The 26245-nt window shown below is 43.5% G+C and overlaps 1 protein-coding gene across 1 annotated transcript in view; it reads left to right on the top strand.

Moving 5' to 3' along the window:
- The window catches only part of Cacna2d3 (calcium voltage-gated channel auxiliary subunit alpha2delta 3), an 811541-nt gene that overhangs the window by 361070 nt on the left and 424226 nt on the right, over positions 1 to 26245 (top strand). Inside the window, exons 6-9 of the mRNA XM_051140839.1 lie at positions 10496 to 10627; positions 12551 to 12611; positions 12700 to 12850; positions 23688 to 23762. Coding sequence (XP_050996796.1) covers positions 10496 to 10627; positions 12551 to 12611; positions 12700 to 12850; positions 23688 to 23762 — 419 coding nt within the window. The remainder of the gene's footprint in view (positions 1 to 10495; positions 10628 to 12550; positions 12612 to 12699; positions 12851 to 23687; positions 23763 to 26245) is intronic.

Genomic DNA, 26245 nt, shown 5'->3' with positions numbered 1-26245 from the left:
TGTAGAATCCTAATTACAATCTCAATTGCAGTCTTTTTTTTTAAAATAAGGTCTTATGCAGCACATGTGCTATCATTTATGAAGAACATAAATTCCAGGCAAATTCCATTGTGTCTGGCTGTGAGTACATTCTTTATGTCCATGTTCCTACATACATTCTAGTCTTTTGAACTTCTTCCACTAGACTTGACCATGAAGCCATCCACGACTTCTCTAACTTCCTTCTCCAACCTTTTTCCAACTTCCAACATTCAGGGCTTCTGAACCACATGGTTAACTAGTCCCATTGAAGGTCCAACTCCTCTGGTCCCAGTTTTCCCTGTTATTTAGGCTTCACACCACTGTGCCAAAATCCCTTCTGGCAAAAAAAGGACTTAGGCTCATGACTGTAAACATTTGATACCATGGCCACCTGGATACATTGCCTCGGGCCCAAGATGAGGGTAAACATCAGTCATGATGCTAAAGATGGTGGAGCAAAGCAAATGACCCTGTGTCACACAGAAACAAGTAGGGAGGGGGAGGACAACCAACCAACTACAAGATACTCCTCAAGGACATCCCTCAGGCGATCTACAATGTGTGGCTAGTCCCTACTCCTGAAGTTCTCGGTACCCACCAGCAGCTGGGACCGAGTGTTAAGCACATACCTCCTTGGGGGCAGAGGACAATGTTTTATATTCAAATCTTAACAAGTTGTAACAGTTGCTACCAATGAGAGGGTAGACAAGAAAGAGAAACCCTGGGTGAGGTTGGCCAGGATTCAGGGGCGTATTTGGTGCGATGTGGAATGGAATGGGATTTTGAAAGATGTCCTGGGTTCGATTAGAATGTCTGACAGCCCCAGGTGGGAAGCCATGATGGTTTGGTGGAGCTACTCATGTTCTAGGGCGTGGAAGCCATTCCAGCTATGAGCGTCAGTGCAACAGTTTCAAGCATGATTCAAGTCCCAAGGAGCTTTTGGGAGATTTTTGAGGGCTGGTGTTGCTCTAGTGTTTACTGAAAAGGAGAGATAACCACTCACCTGGACTTTAAACATACCCAGAATGAGCTTTGCTTCCTTCCCAATGAAAGCAAACCCTCAGGAAGGAAGTTGGCAGCTTTTTTTCTCTGAGAGTTACAAAGTGACTTGGTTAATGGGGACATGTCACACACAAAAACGATGTCCAACTTTTTGACATGGGCATATGAAATTGCCATCTATAAAGTTCCCACTTGAGAACTATACAATCGTGTTATAAAAATCATAATATATGTGTCTGTGCATATCATAATGTTTTAAGTATGTTTACAATTTTGTGATGTGCTACATTCATAGCTATACTCTGCTATTTGTGGCCCACTGGCAATGGTTGGGCATAGGTGTATGTCTAAGGCATTTTAGCTGCGGTTTTATGCCTTGTAATGGCTGTAGCCCCAACTCCCAATGCTGAGGTCATAAACTGGTCTTACACACCATGCTGCATGAGAAACTGAGGAGGACATATTGGGGAACTCTTGTAGGGGACCTTGGGCTTGGTCCCCATCCCTGTCTACTTTCAAGCTGTTTCAACTAATTTATGTTATTTTTTAAATTATTAAATATTTTTTTACATATACATTTATATTATTACACATATATACAATAAACTACCTATAGCAAGAACAAGCATGAAACAATCAGGAATTATAAAATGTTATATTCATAGTGTTCTGGATATTTGTATTTGGCAGCCTTAAAAAAAACAGCTTTCCTATCTTGGTGAGTCTAAAATTCTGAATGTAAATCAATATCTATCCTATCTTGTCATTATCAACTTAAAACATCTGTCTAGACCTAAAAACATCTTAACCTCTAAACAACTCACAAATATGTCTTTTGGATATACTGGGCCAGAAGGCTGACAATGATGCTCCAACATTGTAGGGAGTTTCGAGTGACTTTTCAGGCAGTAAATTGTCTCTGTTATCTTCTCATTTGGGAAGCTGCTAACCTGCACTCCCTGTATACTCAGGTAATTAATTTTATTCCTTCTCAAGTCTCTGATGGGGTTGAAGACCAGATAGTTTAGTTTTGCAATTAAGCTTAGTTGTTTGGGGTTTAAGATGTTTTTAATCTGTGTTCTTTTTCTATAATAAGTACAAAGATTCCGTGCCAGAGACCCAAGAAAGCTTGGCTTGAGTGTCTCCATAGGGACTACCTGCTTCTGTTGTCTGTTGACAGATGAGGCTGGGTAGCCTGTGCCAAGAAACATGTCAGCCTGTTTGTAGGATACACATTAGGTCATACCTTTAGCCGATTGGTCAGATAAATAGAGGCCATGGTCTCTGATCATATCGCCCATTTTCTGGCCATTTGTACATGGATCTAACTTTGCTAACCTCTGCCTTTGGTGGTGAAGTGTGGAATATATTAGGACAATGACTTTGACAGCTTTGAGGGCCATTTTTCTATAAATTAGTGATGGAAAGAAGAGTTTGTAACTCAGTAGAAGATGTCTGCATAGCTTGTGGCACATTTAATGCATGATAAATATTAACCCTTGTCATTATCATCACATCATTTTGATTGCCATCATTGTAGTGAGATGGAATCATAAGGATCACAAGGAGAGGAAAATGTATATAAATTTTTCCATAAGTTAAGGGAGTGTTGTGCAGGATTATCCTCCAAGACAGTCACCAGCTTGGGGAATTCAACTGTACCTACTTGCAAAATGTCATCCAAGCTAGGCTTGTTGACTTTTTTATACTCCCTCAAAGGACAGGGAATAGCTGACCACCCCATAATATCTGTTGTATTTAACTCTGCCCTGATTGGTCTCACAGAGTGGCTAGAGTATATAGGCCAGGGAAGAAAGGGGGCTCACTCATGTGGCTGTGGGAAAGCCATTATCCATGATGAGTAAAGACGTTCTAGTATGGCCTTTAGAGGAATAGCATGTACACCCCACAAGTGACCACTTCTGCTATTTAGGGAAGGTGAATAAACTCACTGGGTTTCTCAGAAGTTGACGGGCTTATGCCTCTGTTTGTCTTTGGAACCTTAGGAAGATGCAACCAATATCTGCCTCAGGGAAGGAGTTTTAGCAACAGGAGAAAGGCATAAGGCAAATCATTGAAATGAAAATACTCGGGGGAATTAGCCCCTCCCCTTAACTTTACACACTGAGTCAACAGACAAGAAGAACCTAGAGCATCCTTGGGCATTTGCCAAGCCATTGCTTCCCATCTCAACCCAGAGTGGCTCAGCATAGGACCACAGACCGACCCTCCTTGCCCCTTTGGCTCCAGGACAGCCAGAAACTGACCCCTATCTTTGCGAAAAGCAACCTGCATTTAATATCTAGCTGATCATGAAGATTAGTGGGAGGGCAAATATTTGGTAAATGGCCCTGCTTTATAATTCAGCCCAAATGTAGCATATGCTCTGGGAGATGGAAGGGATGGGTAGTTAACATCAGACTCGCTATTTAATCCATGTCCTAGTGAGAATGAATGGGGGAGATGCCATTTACTTGCTCAAAGAGAGGCATGAAATTGTCCATCCGTCCTCCTGAAGTTGGTCCAGCACTATCCCTGGAGAAAAGCATCATGTGCTCAGTCCTCTGGCTCCTCTTTCCAGTGTGGGATTGTATATCTGGGAAGTGCTTGCCTTCAAAGAGTTTTATGCAAGTCTGAACCCCAGTCTATTACAAAGTCTAAGGTAAGATTCGCCTTCCCAAAGAACAAGCCTGCATCCAACATGCAGCATCTGCGCCCAAACTCTTCCTTTCCAAGAGCGGTTTTGGAGAAGGGCAATTTCTGTGTAATTCTATATCCGTTTGCATTCACTCAGATTCCCTAGGAATGGACCCAGATTTTGTGGTAGGAAATGAAAAGTAAAAATAATTCAGGTTCTGTTAAGTCATCATAGAACAATTGGTATTGTGGAGGAGAAGAGGGAGAGAAAATCAAGTATGTAGCAGACTACTGAGGTCTGAAGGGGAAATCCAAACACTGAGATAGCCGTGAAGATTCTGATTGCTGGTCCTGAGAAGGGAGAAGCATCTATGCATGCTGTAGATTTCAAAAGGAAACTTGATTTTGGACCATGAATCTAGGCAGGTGAGCCTTAGCTTGATGGAGGCAGGGCATTATCTGTTAAGACACTGTGTACTTTGCTGTGTGGGAACTTCTCCAGTTTGCTAAAATCATTTTCTGAGCCTACCTGTTCCCTCAGCCTCCACTTACACTACCCCACCCTCATCAGTGACCCCAGCAGGACCCTTTTCCTTGTCATACCTGCTTTCTTTTCAGATCAGTGTTTTTGAACTCTGCCCTCCTTCTACTAAGGTCTTGCTGGACTGGTGTTTAAGGGCCCTTTTCAGCATTCAGGTTTCACCCCAGGAAGTCTCACCCCCTTCCTTCCCACCCAAAGTAACTTTCTGACATATCTTATTCTATTTTCTCTGTCCCTCTTTTTATTTCTATCTGAAGTTCTCATCATTACCCCCTTATGAGACAGAACTTCCTAGATTATTGTCACCACTGCTGTGATCCCCAACAAAATGTCAAGGGGAGGAAAGTTTGCTTTGGGTCATGTCTTAGAGGTCCTAGCCTATGCTTGATGGCTCTCTTGTCTCTGGGCTATGGCAAGGCAGGGGTGTCATGGTGAGGGAGGCAGAAGGAAGGAAGCTGGAGCTTCATAGCAGTTGGGGAGCAAAGCAGGAGTTAAGGAGTAGCCCAGGCAAGACAGGGTCCTCAAGGACATGCCCCCACTAACCTACTTCCTTCAACTGGGCCCCTGTCTCAAAGTTTTCAAAATGGGCCTTTGGGGGACACTTCATAGCCAAACCATAATAAATCCCAATATGGCAAATGGCTGGAAAATGTTTGTTATATGAATAAATGAGAATTGTCAGAGGGCCTTGCCTTGAGGATTTAAGGAATAGACCAATCCAGACTTACACATAGTCTGTGGACAACTAAAGTAGGTGGGATTGGAGATTCACCACGTGTCTGGGATAGAAATACAGTGAAATGATGTATGGCATGCTTTCACTCCTGAGGTAGTCCCCTGCCTTGTCTCAGCAGCTCTTTAGGAAGTCCCACTTACATCCCTCGTCCATACACAAAGGGACCTGCCACTCAGGGAAGTTGAAGTCACAAGGCCCAGGCTGCTAGCTAACAAGTACCAAGCAGGAGCTCAATTCTGAGAGCCCACCTCACAGGCTGGGCTCTAGACTGTTGGGCTGCTTAGCAATGGGGTTGCCCAGCAACACAGATACAGAGAAAGGTATGGATGATGCCTTGGAGCTCTTACTGGGCTGTATTTATGCATTTTCTAATGGACAGGCTAGGGATCAGCCATTATTTATGATATGCTGTTCATGGGCCATTTGCTGTACTAAGCACTTGATAGGCTTAGGCCTGAAAGGCTATCTGTTGTTGGGTCCAGGATGTCTGATGTTTTTCAAAGACAAGTCAAAGATGTGGAAGATGCTCTTTAGATACAAAGTGTAGATGTACCACAAAGGGGGCAGTGCTCTCTCTAGGCATCCAGGCATCCAGGCATCCAGGCATTTAGGCATCTGCTAGTGTCTGTTCTGGTAAAAAGCTGAACATTATTGACATGTTGAGGGTGATTCTTTCTCATCAGGGAAGACACAGGACTTTGTATTTCTGGACTTTGTATAGAGAAACATGCACAATAAGGTGATGGGTAGCAGACAGGAATAGTGGGAAAAACGGCCTTGTTGCCTGGAAGCATCTTATTGCCCAGATAATCTTGGTTTTGGACTGTATACTTGACATTTAGGAAAGTGACTTCGGGGCTGAGGAAATGGCTAGGCTGGTAAAGCACTCTCTGTGCATGGGTGAGGGCTAGAGTTCACACTCCCAGCATCCTGGTGAATGTAGAGTTGGCACGATGGCCTGTCTATAGTTCTAGCACTGAGACTGGATTCTCAGAACAAGCTGGTCAGTAGAGCTAGTCAAGTCGGAGAGCTCTGGGTTCAACTGAAATATGCTACCTCTGTGAATAGGTAGTGATCAAGAGAAACTCCCAACTTCAGCCTCTTGTTCCCCACATGCATGTGTACACATGTGCACACCAAAGCGTTAATGTGCAGCCACAGACATGCATACCATAGCAATACTGTGTATAATAATTCATAATACGTATACTATGTGGAATAGTGGCCTCCAAACCTTCTGAGCCCTAACCTCCCATACCTGCAGATGGGACCTTATTAGGACACAAGGTCTGGATTGGATTCATGAGGAAAAGAGATGGGGGTAGGGGGATCTGATTCAGAGACTCAGAAGTCTGGTCCATGTAAATATGGAGACAGCATTTGTCATGCCGAGTCTACAAGCCAAGCAATGCAGAATCATTGCAGAGTACAAGGAGGTTAGGAGAGTGGCATGTCACGGGACAGACTCTACCCTCACAGGCTTCTGAGGAAATCAGCGCAGTCACACCTTGGACTTCAGGCTTTCAGAATCATAGAAGAATGAATTTCTGTTATTAGTGCCACAAAAGAGTCACTCATTAGTGTGTCAGGTGAATATGCTGAATAAACTCCTTATGAAGATGAGAGGAAAAAAGTGTAAGATACCCTAAGTGAGGCAAAGGGGACCATAGACAGAATTCTGAAATGGTACACAAACAAGGAAAAGCTTGGCTTGTTCCATGGGAGGATGCTGAGAATTTTTGAAATGACCACAAGACAGTCCTTCTCCTCAATTCTCACAGAAGGACCATGAGGTTAGAATACTGGTCCAACCCCGGAGTGATACCTACTCTTCCTCATTGGCTGGTGGAAGGGGCTGGGGGCCTGAGGAAGGGTAGGTGGGTGGCCGTGATGTTCTCTTGATTTACTTCACTTCTGCTGTAGGTCACTGATGTTAGGAAAGCATCTTTAACCATGTGTGTGTGCATGCGTGTGTGGGTGTGAGTGTCTGCATCCATGTCTCTTTGCTGACTGTAATGATGGGCAGATCTTCCAGGCTTTCCCATCTCCCAAAATTGCTTGCTTAAGGGACCTCTGGAGTCAACACACTCATTGTGCTGACTTTATATGCTAAGGGAAGTGTTATCTCCAACACTGAATCGCATGAATGTGTGAATCCAGCCCTATTTCCAGCTTCCCTTTTACTGTGCCCTTGGAAAGTTGAATCTTCCTTTTCTTAAAGAATTATGACTTCAGAGGAAGATTTAGTGTCCAAAATAAGTTAGATGGAGTGGCCTTCAGACCAGCAGGTGTCTTTTGTATCTCTGGCAGTGCTCACCTTCCTATGGGTGGAAATCCTGGAATTCTAGGGCCACCTGGAAGGATGAGCCTCTCTCTTCTGTCCACAGAGGAGTTGTAATTATACAACTGAACCAGTCCCAAAGCAAACATGGCCCAACTGAAAACCACTGGGTTCTGCAGCATGTCGAGACAATGAGCTAGTAAAATAGAATCTTTGCTTCTGACTATGGTAAGGTTTTTTATGATTCTGATATAATTAAGTCCATCGATGGAGGTGAAAGCTGTGGGGTTTTCGGAATCAGTATTGTATTTGCATGTTTGTGGGCTCGTGTAAGTAGCTTTTGCAGCCAGGAGTGAGTCACGGTAATTACCATCAAGCTTGGGCAGGGATAATAAATGGCTCTGTTCCCTCTCCAGGATTACCAGGATAAAGCCTTTCCCAGAAGTATTCTGTGGCATGAGATTGAATCGGTCGTGTTCACACCCCCAGGTTGTGATGTGGTTGGTTATAGTTGCAGCATGTACTTTTGAGATGAAAGTCCGCGTCCCAGTGGCCTATGTGATCTGAAAGGGTATGTCAAGGTGGATCAGAGACAGTCAGGCAAGACCCAGGCTTACCAGCTTGTCAGTTGCCTATTGTAGACTCTGTCTAGAAAACATATTAAGGGTAGCCAGCTGACAAAGGATAGGTAGCTGGCAGTGAAGAAATGAATTCATGCAAGCCTTATATTTGGCTCACTTTCTCTACTTTTAAGTGGCATAGGACCCAAACCCAAGGGATGGCTCCACCCATCATGGTCTGGGTCTTCCCCTGTCAATGAATTTAATATAGACAGTCCCCCACAGACATAGCCACAGGCCAATTTGAACTAGACAGTACCTCACTGAGACTCTTTCCAGGATATTCTAGTCTGCCAACTTGGCAATTAAAAGAAAACATCATACGTTCCATGGACCAATAATGAGTTTCCTTGTCAGTGTAATTCATTGTTAGTATTTCGATGATTTTTTTTCCGATTGGTATACTAAGCAACTTGAGGCCAGGATGACCAAATCTGCCCTCATCCCTCCCACCTGTGAAGAACCAGGAATCCTGGAGATAAGTATGTCACTGTGGGATTGCTATGACTCAGAATTCCACAGGAGACTCTGGAGAAGGACTAAGGTTTGGGTCAGTGGGACAGCTCTGTGGGAGCTTTCTGCCACTAGCTGGATGCATTGAATTTTTCTTTTTTACATTTATTGATGTATATTTTATTAACTATTTTAATTTTTACATATACATCTATATTATTACACATATATACAACAAGCTACGTATGGCAAGAAGAACCATGAAACAATCAGGAATTATATAAATGTTACATTCTTAGTGTTTTGGCTATTTATATTTGGCAGCCTTGAAGAAAACATCTTTCCTATCTTGGTGCGTCTAAAATTCTGAATGTAAATCATTATCTATCATATCTCATCATTATCAACGTAAAACATCTATCTAGACCTAAAAACATCCCAACCCCTAAACAACCAAGCTTCATTGTAAAACTAAACTATCTTGTCTTCAACCCATCAGAGACTTGAGAAGGAACAAAATCAATCACCTGAGTATACAGGGAGTGGAGGTTAGTAGCTTCCCAAACGAGAAGATGACAGAGACAGTTTGCTACCTGAACAGTCACCCAAAACTCTCTATAACATTGGAACATCATCTTCAGCCTTCTATCCCAATTTATCTGCCAGACATATTTGTGAGGCAGGAACTATTGAGGACTTGCTTACCCTGTCTTGGCAGAGTTTGGCTATTAACTCTGCCTGCATCCAAGCTTGCCCTCCAGAATTCTGTCTGTGGTAGAAACGAGGACATTTTGCCCAGTGGCTTGTTTGCCACATTTGAGGCCTTCTCCATAAGGAGGTTCTTTGATGCTCATCATCCTCTTTGAGGTAGTCTGGGTGTTGCCAGGAGTTAACCTGTCTCATTGTCAATGAATCTTCAAAATAATAAAAACACTTCCAAATGTCATATATATGTCTCTGAGGTTTTTGAAGACCTTTATTTTATCTTATCTTTCTATAGAATCATATCTATCCGTTGCACCTAAGATGTATATTCTTGTGATAAAAATAAGCTAGTAATTGCTATGACCATGATTTGATCAACTAACAATTAACTTGTATAACTTATTTAGCCTAAACAGCCTGAAATAGCACTTTCAAAGTATCAGGAATAAACCTTGTATTATAATTGAGTTAAATGGGTACAATACCACATATTAGAGTATATATATACTATATATATTATAAAATATGTGTGAAGAATGGACCTTTAGTGTGGGCCTTCTCGTCACTATTTTATTTTATTTTATTTTTTATTTTTTTTAAATTTTTATTAATTTATTCTTGTTACATCTCAATGGTTATCCCATCCCTTGTATCCTCCCATTCTTCCCTCCCTCCCATTTTCCCCTTATTCCTCTCCCCTATTTAAAAGCTGTCACCTTTTAAATATGTGAAGAAGACACAAAGAACTATCTTTGGACTTTCAAGGGAGGGGAAAAGAGATTTGTTAGTGGAACTATAAGACAGACAAGCAATTAATTATTAGAAAAAGTCTCACAATGGAGCTCATACTGGCTGGGTAACCCAGGCTGGCCTGGAACCTATGACCTTCTTGCTTCTATCTCTTAAGTTTTGGGGGCACCCCAGTGCCCAGATCATGTGACTTGTGAAGAACATCCTTTGTTTGCTCCATCATGCGCCTACCCATCTACCTATCAACCCATGCACCCACCCATCTGTCATCTCATCTTTTCTTCCAGCCGTGTGAGCATCCATAGGTCAGAGGATGAATAGCAAGTGGCCACTTTTTACCTTACTGGCCTCACACTCCACTTAGCAGAAGGGGAGGGTCTGTGATGTAATCCTGATTGGTCAAGGTGCTACAGTGAGAGAAAACACATTCTTCCTTTTGAACGCTGAGTTCTAGAGATCAGGAAGCTGATGCTAAAATCATGTCTCTGCTCCTTTAAGAGCTACATTCTCTGTCAAATTAAAAATGACTAACACAAGGATATGCGTTTTGGTAAGGTACCATAGTGGCGGCTCCTGGGTGGCTCATAGAGACGAACAGGAGCATCATCCCAAGTGTCTGGGATCTCTAGGTCTCAGTATCTCAGGACCTGAAGTGATGGCCAGCTGGGTGAGTGAGCCCTGGGGTGTGGTACCTGTGATCTGACCCCTTCTGCTTCTTTTTAATGATGCTCTGTTCTTTTTATTTCCAGATCCTGCCATTGTCAATGGAGTGTATTGGTCTGAATCCCTAAACAAAGTCTTTGTAGATAATTTCGACCGGGACCCATCTCTCATATGGCAGTACTTTGGAAGTGCAAAGGGCTTTTTCAGGCAATATCCAGGTGAGTGCTCCTAAGCTGACAACCCTGGCTTCCATGAATGACATTGTGTTTCCCTTCGGATTCCTGATTAAGTAGTTTTCTTCTTTCCTTTAGAAAAAAATGAAAGATTGGCTCTGCACACACACACACACACACACACACACACACAAACTATATTGATAACAGAAACTGTGTGGCTTCAGCATCTTTCTCAGTAAGTTAGTTCATGGAACAAGTGATCCAAGCAAAGCACTGGACTGCTAGGTGTACCACACTTAGTCTTCCCAGACAAGAGTTTGGTTTTCTTATTATTACTCCCACTGTTGTTGCTGTTATGGTCATTGTTGTCAGGATTAATAGATCAAGTCATATGGGGAAAAAATTGAATTCTGACTGAAAGGTGTAAGTAATATAGAATGTGAGCAGGGGTTCTCTGACTCTAGAGGTGGCTGACCTTGAAGGCAGAGGTTGAAATAGCTACAGCATAGCAGATGGTAGCCCCTCCCCTCTAGAGAGGTCTCCAACAACTCCCCCAGGTTAGCGTGTTCCCAACATTTGCCCGTCATGCTCATGGAACAGGTGTTCCTTCTGGGGGCTTCCTGAGCCTGTACTTTGCAGTAGGGTTTTAATTCTGGCTCGGCTTAAATTTTAATTAAAAAGGGAAGTTTTAATTTTGCTTACGAGTTGTGAAAACAGGACTTGAGGCTGCAATTGTTCCTGCATCACAGCTGTGGGAATTAACAAGCTCAACCTAAAAGAATGGGGAAGGAACACTGTACAATCTTGGAGCAATTAAACGGAGGCTTTTATGTTTTCATTAAGTAAGACTAGGCACCTGATGTCTTTGGATGTTGCTGCACAGACACCATCATCCTTGCCTAGAGGAGCTGCTTGCCCTGCACACAGCATCTGTGGCCCGAGACTTGTCTGCCGGGGCATCTGCCTCCCAAGATTATTCAATGGTTCCCAAGGGCCCTGTTCGGCAGGGTGCACATGCTTCCTCATGGAGCTCACGGCCATTTAAGCAATAAGCATCCTATTACAGACAATGTTATAATAAACATTGGACCATTAAAGTTTCCATGTCATCAAATTGCAGTCTGCCTTGATGTGCCCAACAGAGCAACTTTGATGTACATTGTTAAGGCTGGAGCATGTGGGGCAAGCAAGCCTACCTAGTAGCCATCCGAATACCTGGCTGTTTGACCAAAGAGGGTTTGGAACGAGTGTGGAAAAGATAAGTAGAAGCCACAAATCATCAGTTGTCTCCACCAGCAAGAAGTCCTTAAAGTATAGCTGCAAGGACATTGGAAAACAAAGGGAGTCACCGTAAAGGGCTTATGTAATTGGGAGGTTTATTTATAGATGAGGCTTTTGTTAGTCAGATCAGTTCAGTCAGAATGCTTGTAGTTATTTTATGATATTCTCAGCAGGATTTTGAGTCCATAGGATGTCTGCCTCTTCTGTATCAATATGCACATGGAAACAACTCCGAGTTGGGACCATCAGGTCACATGGTTTCTCCCCAGCCCATGCTGTAGACATGACTTCACTAGGGTCTGGGGATGGGGCCAGTGCTGCCCAGGGACCTTGGAAGGATGCCCCGCAGCTCAGCACCTTGCTGGGCTATGGGAGCTGGTCTTGGCTGTCTTTATAGATAGCTATGAAAGGGGCTGGCGTCACATCCTCTCACCACAGACAGCATCTTGCTGAGGCTATCTCTACCTCACCACAACTTTCTGAAGTAAGAAGGCTATGGCCCTGTTTGCTACAGGGCTACCAGATGAGGGCGCTTCCTAGAGATGGATGAACAGCCAGTGAGGAGCTCCTGGGTTGTGATTTTTTTCACCCCATCTATTTGGTCAGCAAAACAAAGCAGCCTTGAAGTACTACAAATAACCGTTTGAAGTCTCAAGGTTTCTCATAAGCCCATTTTTCTTCTAGGGATTAAATGGGAACCAGATGAGAATGGAGTCATCGCCTTTGACTGCAGGAACAGAAAATGGTAGGCAGTGCTTAAAGCTCTTAGTCAATTTTGGGAGAAGGTTTGAAAAGAGGCCACATTCATGTTTCCTTAATGCCCCTCCACGCAGGTACATTCAGGCAGCAACTTCTCCAAAGGATGTCGTCATTTTAGTGGACGTCAGTGGCAGCATGAAAGGACTGCGCCTGACCATCGCCAAGCAAACAGTCTCCTCGATTCTTGACACTCTGGGTGATGATGACTTCTTCAACATTATCACAGTGAGTGCGCCCACGCTGTGCTTTCTTTGTACTTTGGGTCATTTGCATTGTCGCTGTTGGATGTGCAGGGTCTAGGGACCAGAGGATGAAGGTTGGTTAAGCCCACCTGTTATTCACTGACTCGGGGACAGTAGGGGAGGTCTTCCAGGGCCTGAGAATGTTGTGGAATGCATTGCTTCTTTGAGGCCAGCAAACAGCCTCTTCAGCCTTTTGGGGGGGATTCTGAGGAATAAACTTGCAAAGATGTCCCATGAGCTGCTAGAATTTATCACATGATAATGACCTTTAAGCCAGGTCAACCCCATGTTCCATGACGGTAACAGAAGAAAGATTAAAGAACGGAAAGATGGAGAGCCGCGTGCCTTTTTAAATTGTAGCTCCCTCGCAATAGCAACTCCAGGAGGTGCGGCCTGGCTTGAGCGGAGGACACTCAGATAGTGTCAGTAGAGTGTCCTCCGGGGTCCCAAGACTGGCAGATAGAGATCCAGGTAGTGTGCCAGTGCTGGGTAGTAACAGAGGTACATAAGAGGGATGTATTCCATTTCCAGTTTATAATTCTTCTACTCTCTGCAGCCCTTCCTGTGATTATCATTGTGTCCCTTGAGCCCCTCCCCTTTCAAAGGCTTCCCTCTCTTTTCAAACACTGCCATCACAAGGAACTTTTCCCCCTGTGGTGCTCAGATGCACAGGTGGATATTGTGGACAGGTGTGCTTTGCCATATTTATGTTTGGGACATGCACTGGCAGCAGGTGACAATGGAGGTAGTGTGGCAAGGAACACAGAGCTTGGGCATTGGAGTTTGGACAGTGCTCTGGTGATGCAGCTCTGCCATGTGCGTTTTCCCGTACTTTTAGACAGAGGGTGTGGTCTGTCTATGTTAGAGCATCCTTCTGCAGAGACAGAACACCAGCCTGTGGTCTCTAGTTCAGGTGCAGGTGTTTGCGTGGTGAGGGCATTGCTTGGGTTCTCTTCCCACATGTTTCTGATGAGACCTCCAGACCGAAAGGCATAACCACAAAGCAGAGGAACCAACAGCTGCAGGGTTTTAAAAGCCAGCAAGATGTGTCTGTGAGTAAAGATGCCTGCTACCCAACCTGACAACACTAGTCAGGCCTCACGGATTCATACATTTATAGTACTTTTCCTTTGCCAGGGCACATGTACATATATGCACACTCATGCAAATGCATGTGCACACACACACATGTACACACTCAGGCATACACATGTACACATAGATGTGCCTCTGCCAAATAAATGAGTCTAATAAAAATTTCAAAGCTCTGAAGGGTCATTGGAAAAGAAAGAGACCATTGTCTTCCTGGGATGCAGAGGTTGTTTTAGATATAGGCCCAGTCCCCAGGACAATGCATGAAAAATGTAGGAGTTTAAATATTGGTGGAATGAATAATAGTAGCTACTATCTATCAATTACCCACTATGTGCAACCCACAGCCACAGGTCCTCAGTAGCTCCCTGCTTGACCTTTCACCTCAGCCCTGTGCACATGGTATGAAGGCAGAGGCATGGGGCCGCATAAATCACTGCCCCGAAAGTGCGTTGAAGAGAAGGTGCGCAGTGAAGCCTCAGGCCTGCCTTTGCCATTCTTCTAGCTCTCTGGTACACAAGTGGAGCAGATGCAGCTAGGCCCCTCGACCATCTTGCCATGAAGACACTGAGCTCAGGGCCTAGCCCTTTGCAATGAGGCTTTCAGATCAAGACGCCATTGGCTTTCTAATCAGAGTCTCCCCTAGTTGCCAGCCTCCATGTGACGAGGGAAATATGGTCGGAGCCTCACATATCCTGGAGCCTTTACAGATAAGAAGCAGCAAATTCGAGACTATCTTTCTTATTAATCTTTAATTATGTTTCACAGAAGTATCAGAAATTTACAGAAGAAGGAGAGCTAACTAATTACACCCTACATCCTTTATCTGTCAGAATTTATCGTTCAGTTAACAAGACCAATCACTTGAAATAATCTGTGTAAGTCCATTAAGATATACAGTGTCAATGCAATAATGAGGAGAGGCTGATTAAGATAATTAAACAGAGACAGCCAGTGATTATGGAATAGTTGGGAAAAATATTTTTCTTTACCCTTAGCCATCCCCTTACGGAATAAAGCCCCTTGGAGGTTACATTAACCACCACCTTGCATCTGTTCATTAGTTTTCAACATGAATTAAGACGATCTGCAGAGTTATTGTGATCACTGGGAACTCTGAATAGTTTTGTCTGAACCCTTTATGATAGACTCACGGTCTCTCCATTCCACTCATGTGCAAGTGAACAGATCAGATATAGTAGCAAACTCACATTGGAAGACAATGAATTAACACCAACTCTTTCTGATGGTTGCTTTTGAATGAATAACACTTGTAAATCTTTTGGACAATTCATATTTTTTCATTATTCTTCAATTCGGTATAATTATTTCACATTTTCTCTGTATATGCATCCACAGAGGTAGAAACATTACACTACATTTTATTATGAGTTGCCTTGGATATGAGAGGCCGACCTTTAGGACCCCATTCTCTTCTTCTATCCTGTGGGTCCTGGACCTTGAACTTAGTCTTTAGGTTTGACAGCAAGTGCCTTTACCCACTGAGACATCCTTCTGACCTAAGCCCATAGATTTTTCCATAAATAAGATCACATTTCACAGAATACCTAGTAATTTGTCTCTATTATCTTATTTAAAATAAATATATATATATATATATATCTTTTATGTATAATAACTCATATGTTGTATATTATATATGCAACTATATATAATAACATATAGTTTATATATATATATCAAGTTGATATATGTTTATCACATAAATGTATATACACATACCCCAATGTTTACACAGACCTCTTTGTTGGTTATATATTTATGCTATTGTTGTGCTGTGAGGCCCTCGCCTCTATTTGAGAGTGCTTTGGTGGATAGGCTTGCCACGGCCTGGAGCACACTGAAGATAATGTGTGTATGTTTATGAGGTTGGGTATATATTTGACTGATAATATCTGCACAGAAATTGTTGTGGCAGTCCTATCACGGCACCCACCATGTATGGTGTAAGTTTGCATGCTTGCTGACAGTTGGAGGCCCCAGCTAGTGGTAGAGTCAGAGGTGGTAGCTGTCACTTGCAATCCCTTGAGTTGTCTTTGGTGCCCACCGCATTTTACTAGTTTTGCTTTGTGGACTCTTATTTTCCTCCTTCTTCCACCTTGTACATGTGTCATCATAATATGGCGTGGATTTTCCCCAGCTCTGTTGAAAATGGTCATTTTCTTGAGCATACCCCAAGTACTAGTGGTTGCAGGTGCATACAGGGAGGTGTTTATACCTCTACCCAGAATGCCCTGCATGCGTGAGTGGACTGTTCTTGCAGAAACCTGCCAACAGAGAGGACATTTCCTTGGCTACCTTTGTTCTATGGTCAGTCTTTCTTTGCTTGCCACGTGGATGTTTGAGGAGGTCTCTTAGAGAGAAAAGTCAAGAATACAGGCCTTATGTCCAGTGGTGGAAGCCTTCATGCACTGTAGGGTCATATGCAGGCAAATTGGATTCATCACTACCCTTGATTTTCAGTGTCATAATGCAGGATGGCAGGGGGATTTTTTAAATAGTAGGAAAGATGTTTCATGGCCATTTAAATCAGCTTTATAGTTTGTTAAGTTCATTGTCATGTGTGTCTTATGTATTATATTGAAAATCTCTTGGTCTGGGTCTTTCCAGAGAATAAATATTAAAAGATAAATAAACATTGTTTTATCTCTGATGGGCAGGGTATTGAAAACTCTACCTAAAGCTAATAAACTCACTGACGGAATTATAAAGAAGAAGGGAAACAAAGGTGTTGTATGCAGTTGGAGTTAAATTTTGAGGTCAAATTATGACAAGAAAACCCATATATGTTTTCTCATTCACTTTGAAGTCTTTCTCCAAGCCATGCATTAAATGAACAACATTATCATAAAAATGAGGGTACTGATTCCATCTGATGATAGATATTGAGAAATGATTTTACCGACGTCTAAGCCAGGCATTAACTGGGCCGATATTGTGAAATCAATTTAAAGGCTTCCTGCAGGCCCTGTTTGTGCAGAATGGTACTGAGGAGAGAATCATTTGCTAGTCCATCCTACAAATTTCTGATACTGTCTCTAATTCGCAGTTTTTTTCCTAGAACTAACTCTCCAGTGTTCTGCCAGCTGTATTGAGCTGTAGAAGCTGTATTGAGAGGCCTGGGTTGGTGTTTGCTTTCCATGCTCATCAGGGCTGCACGACTAATTACAGCCAGTTGTGTTTCTAATTTCAGAAGATACTTTTGTGAGCTAGAAGACCCTGGGATGCCTTGCCTTGCTGAAAATATTGTGGATTCCTCTGCCTCATCCCATACTTCCTACATTTTCATCCGACAGGTCATTTGATTAAAAATACAGCAGCAAAACTATAAATGTATTTAACCGAGTCTTCTTTGCATCAGCTTCCTCCATTCCAGGAGCAAGCCAGTATTTTAATATTATAGGCTGTTGGTGGAACTTCAAATTCTCTAGAATATATCTACTTGTTCCTTTATTTTATTTATTTATTTATTTTGTTTATTAATCTGTTTTTTGAAATGGGTAAATTTTTTTTTTTTTACTTCAGCTTTCCCCCTCAGCTTTGTGTTGAATGGATTTCTCCACATTTTTGCCTTTTTTGTTTTATTTTGTTTTGTTTTTGTCATTGTGATCAGCTGGTTTAATAAATACAGCTGTATGCTTGGTGTGAGTGCTGGGCTTCTATAGAGGACCGGCATCTGCCTCATCACCCCTGGCATCCTGTGTGACTGTCTGTCTGGTTCCTGGTTCCTGGGTAGCCCAGGAACAGCTACTCATGGTACAGCAAGGCCAGCACCTTCTCGGGGGAGAGCCTGGCAGGGACAGAGACAGAGCAGGCATCAGCAGGAGACTCTATGGTGACGTCTTAGAAGAGGTGATGCCCGGCTGGCTATCTGAAGTAATGTAAACATTAGATGTAAGCCAATGGTTGGGTCAGGGATGGAAAGAGGAAAGAGCTTACTGAGAAGACAAGCACCATTTTCAGGTTGTGAAACTCATCCTCTCTTCCAGAGAGAATTGACTATGTTTGGAGCTTATTGGGGTGGGGGAGACTTGGCAAGAACGGTGCTGGTTGGAGGAACTGGACTGCATTGAGACAGAGAAAGAGGCCATATCACCCAAGTCCTGTAAGCTATGTTCGGGATCGGCATGTGGAGTCTCAGCTTTTAGGGTGATGCAGGAGACCTTCCTAGAAGCCTCTCCCCTCTTACTGGGCCTTCTCTCATCCCAGTGTCTAGGCAACTGATAGTCTGTCCCATGAAGTCTTAAAGGTATATCGTTCTTTTTCACCGTCGGACTTCTGACATGAAGCTCAGGTACCTTAGCATTATCTGGGACCAAAGGCAAGATGGCCACTGGCTAGTTCTCAGGCTATAGTGTGCACAAGTCAATAGAGAATGTATAGATGCTTACTCCATGGCTACATACTTATTCTCAGATTCTCCCCAAGAGTGGTGTGGCCATTGAAGGGTTGAGGTTAAAGCTAGCCTTTCCTGGTAGTCTTCTTTCTGAGGATTGTGCTGGGCCAATGGAAGAGGAGAGGTGGGAAATGCTTACAGAGACTGAGCGGAAGGAAGGAAGGAAGATGTGGTGATATGCTTTTTTGCTGCCTGGCCATGAGTTTGATGGCTGATTGAGATAGGGACATAGCCTTTCGACAAGAGAGAGGAATGCTAGAAAATAGTCTAATATCCAAGGAAGATTGTGGTGGCTCAGAGATTTGCACTTCTTATCATGAAAAAGAAGAGCAGAGATATAAATATGTTCATTTACAACCAACGGGCAAAAAAAAAAAATAATTCATGACCAGTCAGTGGTGATGGACGTGATCAAACTAAGCTAGTGTTTATATCCCTTGTTAATGTTCAGAGAACAAATGGGAGAATAAAGACTTCTATGGGAGACACCTTCCTGGGAGGGATCTGGCAATGCCTCATCTCCTAGACTACAGAGACCTGGGTTGCTGGGAGGACGCGGAGTGTGGTGTGGAGCAGAATCCTTGATTTCTGTCTTGGGCATTAGCTTGGCCATTTGCTCTCACTGGAGCATCGCTTTGTCCCCCACAAATGTATATACAATGTTCCTCCAAGGAAGCCAAGAGGTGATGGCCCCGCTGCATAGAGAAGACTGGTCCCAATCTCCCTTCCTCTGTAGCTCATCTGCCAGTCTGTCACTGTGTCCACACATTGCATTCCCATGTCTGTATTCTTCCTCTCCTGAACACTGAGCATGCACTGCCTCTTCATGTCAGGCCCTTGAGCATGCTCATTCATTCTCACAGTGAGCCTCTGACTCAGAGCCTGTGACTCATGGCTATGCAACGCTTTGTCCAAGAGACCCAGCTTATATGTGGCAGAAGCAGAGACTATTTGAATCCAAAGATGAGGCCTCAAGGAAATCCCTTTCTTTGGGTGAGAAAGCTCACAATGACTGAGACCCCTTCCTCCTGTGGGTCATGTGACAGGTTCTAAGCTCTTACAGTGGTGGCATTCCTTCAGCATGCAGCTGGTTGTTGGTCCAGATCTATTCTGGGCTCTCCAGGCTCTCTTGTCATGCCAAGAGAACCCAAGGAAGGACTTGCTACTCTGGTTGGAGGTGGTGGTTGAAGGCCACTATAGTGGAATCCTAGTTATTGGAGGAGCTAAAAGTAGAACACAGAAGAAATTGTACCTTTGAGGGTGAATTCGTTTCTACTTGGGGTACTGACATCTGTTATGGATGGACTATTGTATCCTAAGGCTGGCAGGAACCACAGCATCAGCTAGAAACTGATGTGACCATCTAGTACCATTAATTCACAAAACAGAAATACAGGGAATACTGGAGTTGGAGAAATGACACAGTCAGTAGAGTGCTTGCTGCTCAAGAACAAGGACCTGATTTCAGCTTTCCAGGATGTGAAACCTGGGCACATAGTATGCAAGTATCTGCAACTTCAGTGCTAAGAGGGAGAGAGACAGGCAGATCTCTTGAGTTCATTGGCCAGCCAGCTCAGCCAATCAATGATCTGCAAATCTCCAGCCAATCAAAGTTCAATCGGAGACTGTCTAAATAAGTAAGGTGAAGAGTGAGAGGAAGATGCCTAATGTTGACCTCTGGTCTCTGCATGCATGTGCACACATATACACATATACACATCCACAAGAACATATACATACACAGCTCTCACATATATACACATACACAGTAAAATAGCAAGGGCATCTAGTGGGCATCTGTAAACAAGTACCAGCTGAAAGATGTCCAAATGGGGAGCCGCTGGAGCTTAAGAAACATATCCATGTACAGGGCATCCTTTGCAGCCCCTTGGTAGTTTGATGAGCATTTGTGGCCAGTAGGCTTGCTTGATTCAGCTGCCGGGCATGTCCCAATCCTCTCTACACATGGCCATCTCCATACCCAACAGTGATACAGACCAGATTGCTGAGCCTGGCTCAGTCCTGATGTAGTCAGGGGAAATTAGGAAACTGCAAGCTTGGATGATGCCACTAACAAGCTGGCTGGGGTTCAGAGTAGACCCCTTTACTGTGGGTGCAGTGCACTCAATGACAGTGAGTCTGGTTCTGATTATTACATATGTACCTCCCTGATGAGGACAAAATTTCCTGGTCTTCTTTGCCCCTCCTCCAACATCTGCTAGCCTCTGTATTAGAAAAGTACATTCACTCGGATCTGTCACCTCCCTCCATCTCCACAGGTCCACTTTGCTGGCTACCACAAGATGGGTAAGTATTAGGAGGTGGGATCAGCAAGGTTTAGCAGCTGCAGCCCCACAGTGTAGACAGCAGCACAGGACATGGTGCCAGCTGTCCTAACACTAATCTCTGACTCCACAACCATAGGCGTTGCCCTCAAAAGTATGTTTTAGGAAGAGTGTTGGTGAAACTTTTTAAAGTTCCCTGAAAATCAGAGGGCCAAGAGCAAGAATACGGCTAAGGAGATGCCTCAATTGGTCACAGGTGCTTGCCCTGTGAGCCTGAGGGCCTGAGTTCAAATCCCCAGAATCTCTGTGAAGCCAGGTATGTTGCACACTTCTGTTTTGGTGGTGCTCCTACGGAAAGACAGACAGGGGAAATTTCCATAAGTTCCTGTGCCAGCTAGACTGAGGTGTACAGTGATGAATGATGTAAGCCAAGCTGGCCTTGAACTTGCAGAGATCCATGCTGGGATTAAAGGCGTGCACCACACCCAGCTGAATGACAAGATCTCACCCTAGATGAAAAGGAGGACAGATATGCAACGTTATTGCCTGATCTCTCCATACACCTCATGACATGCGCATGCGTCCAATCTCCCCCCCCCTCTCTCAAACACACACACACACACACACACACACACACACACACACACACACACACACACACACACCATACACATTATTTTAAAAAGCAAGAACCAAAGTGGGACCCTCAAGAATGTTTAAATCTGATTTATGTTATGGCTTAATAAAGGTTCAAAGGTTGCTTTAACATATATGCATCTAATGACCCGATGGAAGGATCCAGAAGGAAGGCAGGTGAAGTCTTAGTCCTATGGTTCAGAGGGCATCAGTGGCAGACCCATGCTGGCCTCATCTTCTTGTTCTCCCTCCTTTGCCACTTGTCTGCAAGGGAGGTGAAGGAGAAGGCAGTGGCTGTCTCCCAAGAAGCTCCCAGTTTTTCTCCAAACTATAGGAGAACCTTGGTGAAGACTTTCATTTGATCTGTGCATGTGCTTCCTGAATCCAGAGGTGACTTCCCTTCTGGGGACCAAATGCCACACCCTATTCCTTGGCAGTTAACTTCAACAGAGCATACATGTGTTTATCACAAGATTATACACGGTATACACACAGCTCAAAGGGTCATCACAAGGTGAATACATTTGTTTAATCTGGCTGACTCCAGAAATAGAACATCACCACAGTCCCCTGATACTATCCTCTTCAAACACCTACCACCCTTGAAGAAGTTCCCCAGCAAGGAAAAGCAGTCCTGGGTTAGCTTCCCCACACTTGGGCAAAGGGCGTAGGGATGGTGCGCATCCATTTCTTTTACTCAATACTTCATTGGACAAATGAAAATTTCCAGATGCATTTGCAAGACCAGAAACAAAGGCTTAAGAGGACCATAAGTGTGAGCCTGATAGGATATGAAAGAGGCCCCAGTATGCAGAGGACTTTGAAATCCTGAAATAAAGTGGCTGTGAGGTCAGAAACCTGGACACCACTCCCTACTTAGTCACAGCCTTTTGCAGTTTGTTTTTCCTCAGTTTCCCTGTCTGTAAAGGATTTGCTACTTGAAGTACTTGAGGCTAAGTCAAACTATAGATGAAGCATTATTCTGAGTCTGGATGGAGGGAGGGCTCCTTAGCAACTAACTGCCCAGAGCAGCACCATACCCCGTAGGCAGCTTCTCTGCATGTGGTGCTGTTGCCTCTACTCACTGTTGTAGCAGCTGCAGGTATATACTTGCATGTGTCCAGAGTGAGTGTCCCAATCTCAACCTCTATTTCACTCTGTGTCTTGCTTGGCCTTCCCATGGTGCTTGTTGATCACAGCCTAAAATGTCAAATCCTCAGCAAGATTTTGTTCTAGATTGGATGTGTGAGTTGCTTCTGGTCGTTTCCCTCAGCAGCTCTGAGTGTATTTGGCTGTCCAATTGGAAATGGCCTAGTGATTTCACTGAATGAATGGATTGTGGTGCCTACTGTGGGCTTAGAGCTGTGCCCAGATCCACTTAGTTCAGGGTTATAATGTGTCTGTTCACAACTGGTCTTAGCCAATCACAGTATCAAGGGGCCAGGTAGAGCAACTAAGACTGGAGTTTCCCTGTGAGCTGGGGGTTCCTAGTAAAGGAAACTAGACGTTCTGTGGAATATACAGGAAAGAAGCTTGACTAAGTGCCTCTCTTGTACCTGACCTTCCTTCCCAGTGGGTATGGGATTGAAATAATCAATAGGATGAGCATCAGCCAGCCAGGAAAAGCTGAAGCCAAGCAGACGAGCTCCTGCACAGTTCTCAGAGGTGAAGGTCAGAAGGAAAAGATGAGACATATGAGGGACCAGCAGCAAATGTAGAATGACCAGAGCATGCCTTTGGTGCAGACTAATGAGTACAGATACTTGAGTAGTCAGCCGTCCAAATGCCCAGAACCCATCGAAGCCCTTGGAAAGGTCATGTGCTGAGGATAAAAATTAATGGTCATATCCAGGATTGCTGGGGATCTAAAGTTTTGGAGAAGGCAGTGCTGGCAAAGCCCTGCATATGGTACTACTATATAGGAGAAGCATTACCAAAAGCCCCTCCCACCCTTCCAGGACCACTGAGAACATCAAAGCCCCTCCTTTCCCCCATTATATCCCCCTGTGTGTGACCAATACAGGTATCTGTTGGTTCTATGAAGCTGAGGCTAGAGCAGGAACTGCACCACCCAATCTACTTGCTCCATCATCTCTGAGGAGCATCCAGGAGGATGTGTGACTGCTCTCTGCCCAGCCACTATTGAAGAATGGCCAGTAGGCAGTATGTACCCTGCTGTACTTCAGCACGGACTCTTTAGGTTTCTCTCAGACAAGTTTGTCTTTAGTACTTAATTGCAATTGTCCGAGTGAATGGAGCCTGTGATCTCGCTATCTTCCCGTGTGGCTGTGTACCCTTTGACTGTTAACTACTGCCCTTTGACTATTAACTAGTACCCTTTGGGGGGTCTCCATTTAATGTTTCCTCTTGGTTGTTTCCACCCTTTGCAGTATAATGAAGAGCTTCACTACGTGGAACCTTGTCTGAATGGAACCCTGGTGCAAGCAGACAGGACCAACAAGGAGGTAGGGCTGCCTCTGGGCTGGAGCACCTGGGGTCTGGGAGTACCCTGTTATTGTGCTTGCTCTCTGAACTCTTCACTGAATGGGATGTGCATTCACGGTGGCTGTTGGAGCTCACTCCAGGTTGTGGAATGTTTACTGAGAAGCACATATAAAATCATGGCAGTAAAATAATTACTTTATTCAGCTTCCTGCTTCTTCTGAATCCATTGGATTGGCTTCGTTCCCCCCTCTTCCCAACAGAAGACATTGTGTGTGCTCAATATCTCTGTTGGCATCGCAGAAACAATATAGTTTTTGATGAAATCCCACTGAGTAAATGAATCCACTTCCTATTTCTGTTTTCTCACTGGTTACCTTGGATTGAAGCACCACTGGGCTATCTTTTGTGATACTCTGTGTCCACTGGAATGTAAGCTTCTCATGTGGGCTGCTATATCCTAAATGTTTCAAGAGTGGCTCATTGAATGAATACTGTGTTGAAGGAAAACCTTAGGAAATGGGATTGAAGGTTCTATCCAATGTTGAGCCTTCTAGACAATCCCCTATGACAGACATCTACCATGATATATCATTTCTCTTCAGACGACTTTTTGACTTACTAACCCAACTATTATATCTCCACCGTTCCTCTTTCATAGTACCTGTGGTAACTCTGACCAGTAACAGTTTAGTTGTAGCCTTGTCACAGAACTTATGAATGACATTGCTCATGTTGTTTTCTGAGATGTTACACAGGCCTTCTCTTCCTCTGGAGAGAAGAGTCCCATGAGGCAGAGAGTAACGACCAAGACAGGCTTCTGTGGAACATTGGACAAATGCTACATAGAAAAGCCCTGGCCCCAGCCCATGAGGCATAGAAACTAATGCAACTTTAAAGGTAGGCAGAGGAAGCTCTTTGTTTAGGAATCTCTGAGGAAGAGAGATACAGGAGACTGGGAGAGATTCATTCCAGCTGGCACACAGATGAACAAATATCTGAGTTTCAGTTTTGGAGGCAGAAGATGTTCATGCACATGTGCATACATATGTGCACACACACACACACACACACACACACACACACTCCCTCCATTTTTACAAGCAGGAAATAAGGACAGAGTAGTTCAAAGAATGAGTGTGTCCTGGGAATGGAGATGACAAACTACAACAAGTTTCTCTATGTACTTTCCCTTCGCCCGTTACCTGGGTGAAGAGTTCACCCTTTTCTGATGCTTCAGTGTTGGTTTCAAACAGGTACCAATGAACAAAATTTCCAATTTTAAAGAGACAAACACTTAAATGACCAAAGCCTCCTCTGGTAGCTTCTGTAAAGAATGAAGAGTCTTGTGAAACTTGAAACTATCAAATATTATATACAACAACAACAAAGCACTGGGTGAGAAAATGGGCTAGGAATTTGTTTAAAATTGTCTTTGAATTTATGGTAACTTGGAAACAATAGAGTAGTTTTGAAAAAAAAAAAAATCTAAGTGTCCGATGGTGCAGTGTGGACGGGCTATGTGTCAATCAGACCGATCTGGCTTGCTCCCCGATCTGAATGCTGAACAGTTCTAGTAAGCAAATACATGAAGATCCTAAAATACGATCAGGAGGTGAACTGGCCAGGGGCTTCTAGACTTGAAAATATGGATATGTATTAGCTGTTTTCCTTACCAAAACAACCATAGAGAAAGGTTGCATGAAATACCAATATGAGTGATAGTATACCTCCTGCGGAGTCAAGGGGCAGGAAGAAGGACAGCACTTGCAAGTACTAAATGAAGATTATCGAGTAGAGCTTGCAAAATGAAAAAGAAAAGGAAGCAAGCAGAAGCAAGATACTGATATAGAGCATAAATCAATTAAATTAGGAAAGAAAATAATAAAGAAAATCAGTGAAACTCAAAACTGCCTCCTTAAAAAGAGTCAGGAAAATTGATAAAGATCCAGAAAAATGTACAAAAAGAAAAAGAGAAGGTAAATCAGAAATATTTAGAGTGAAATAAGAGCCATTAGTACAGATCCTGAAGCCATTAAAAAGGCAATAAAGGAGACTGGATAGATAGCTCAGCGGTTAAAAAGCACTGGCTGCTCTTCCAGAGTCCTGAGTTTACTTCCCAGCACCCACATGGTGGCTCACAACATCTATAATGAGATCTGATGTCCTCTTCCAGTGTATGTGAAGACAGAGCACTTATATACATTAAACAAATAAGTAAATAAGTAGGTAAATAAATAAATAAGTAAAATTTAAAAGGACAAAAGAACATTATAGACAGCTTTGAGCTTGTAAATTCAACATCTTAACAAAAATGGTCCACATGTACCAAAATCAATCTAATGAAATACTTTAGTAGTCTTATAACTTTTAAGAAAAACTTAATTGATACTGTAAAAGCCCTCCCCACATGGAAACTTTCAGGTCCAGATAGTTTCACTAGCAATTTGTACCAAATACTTTAAGAAGAATTAATACCAGTTTTACATAATATCCTTTTAAAAAA

Source organism: Acomys russatus, chromosome 3 (assembly GCF_903995435.1).
Source record: "Acomys russatus chromosome 3, mAcoRus1.1, whole genome shotgun sequence".
Lineage (NCBI taxonomy): Eukaryota > Metazoa > Chordata > Mammalia > Rodentia > Muridae > Acomys > Acomys russatus.
Note: the sequence above shows the minus strand (reverse complement) of the source record. Positions and strands in the feature narration are given on the sequence as shown.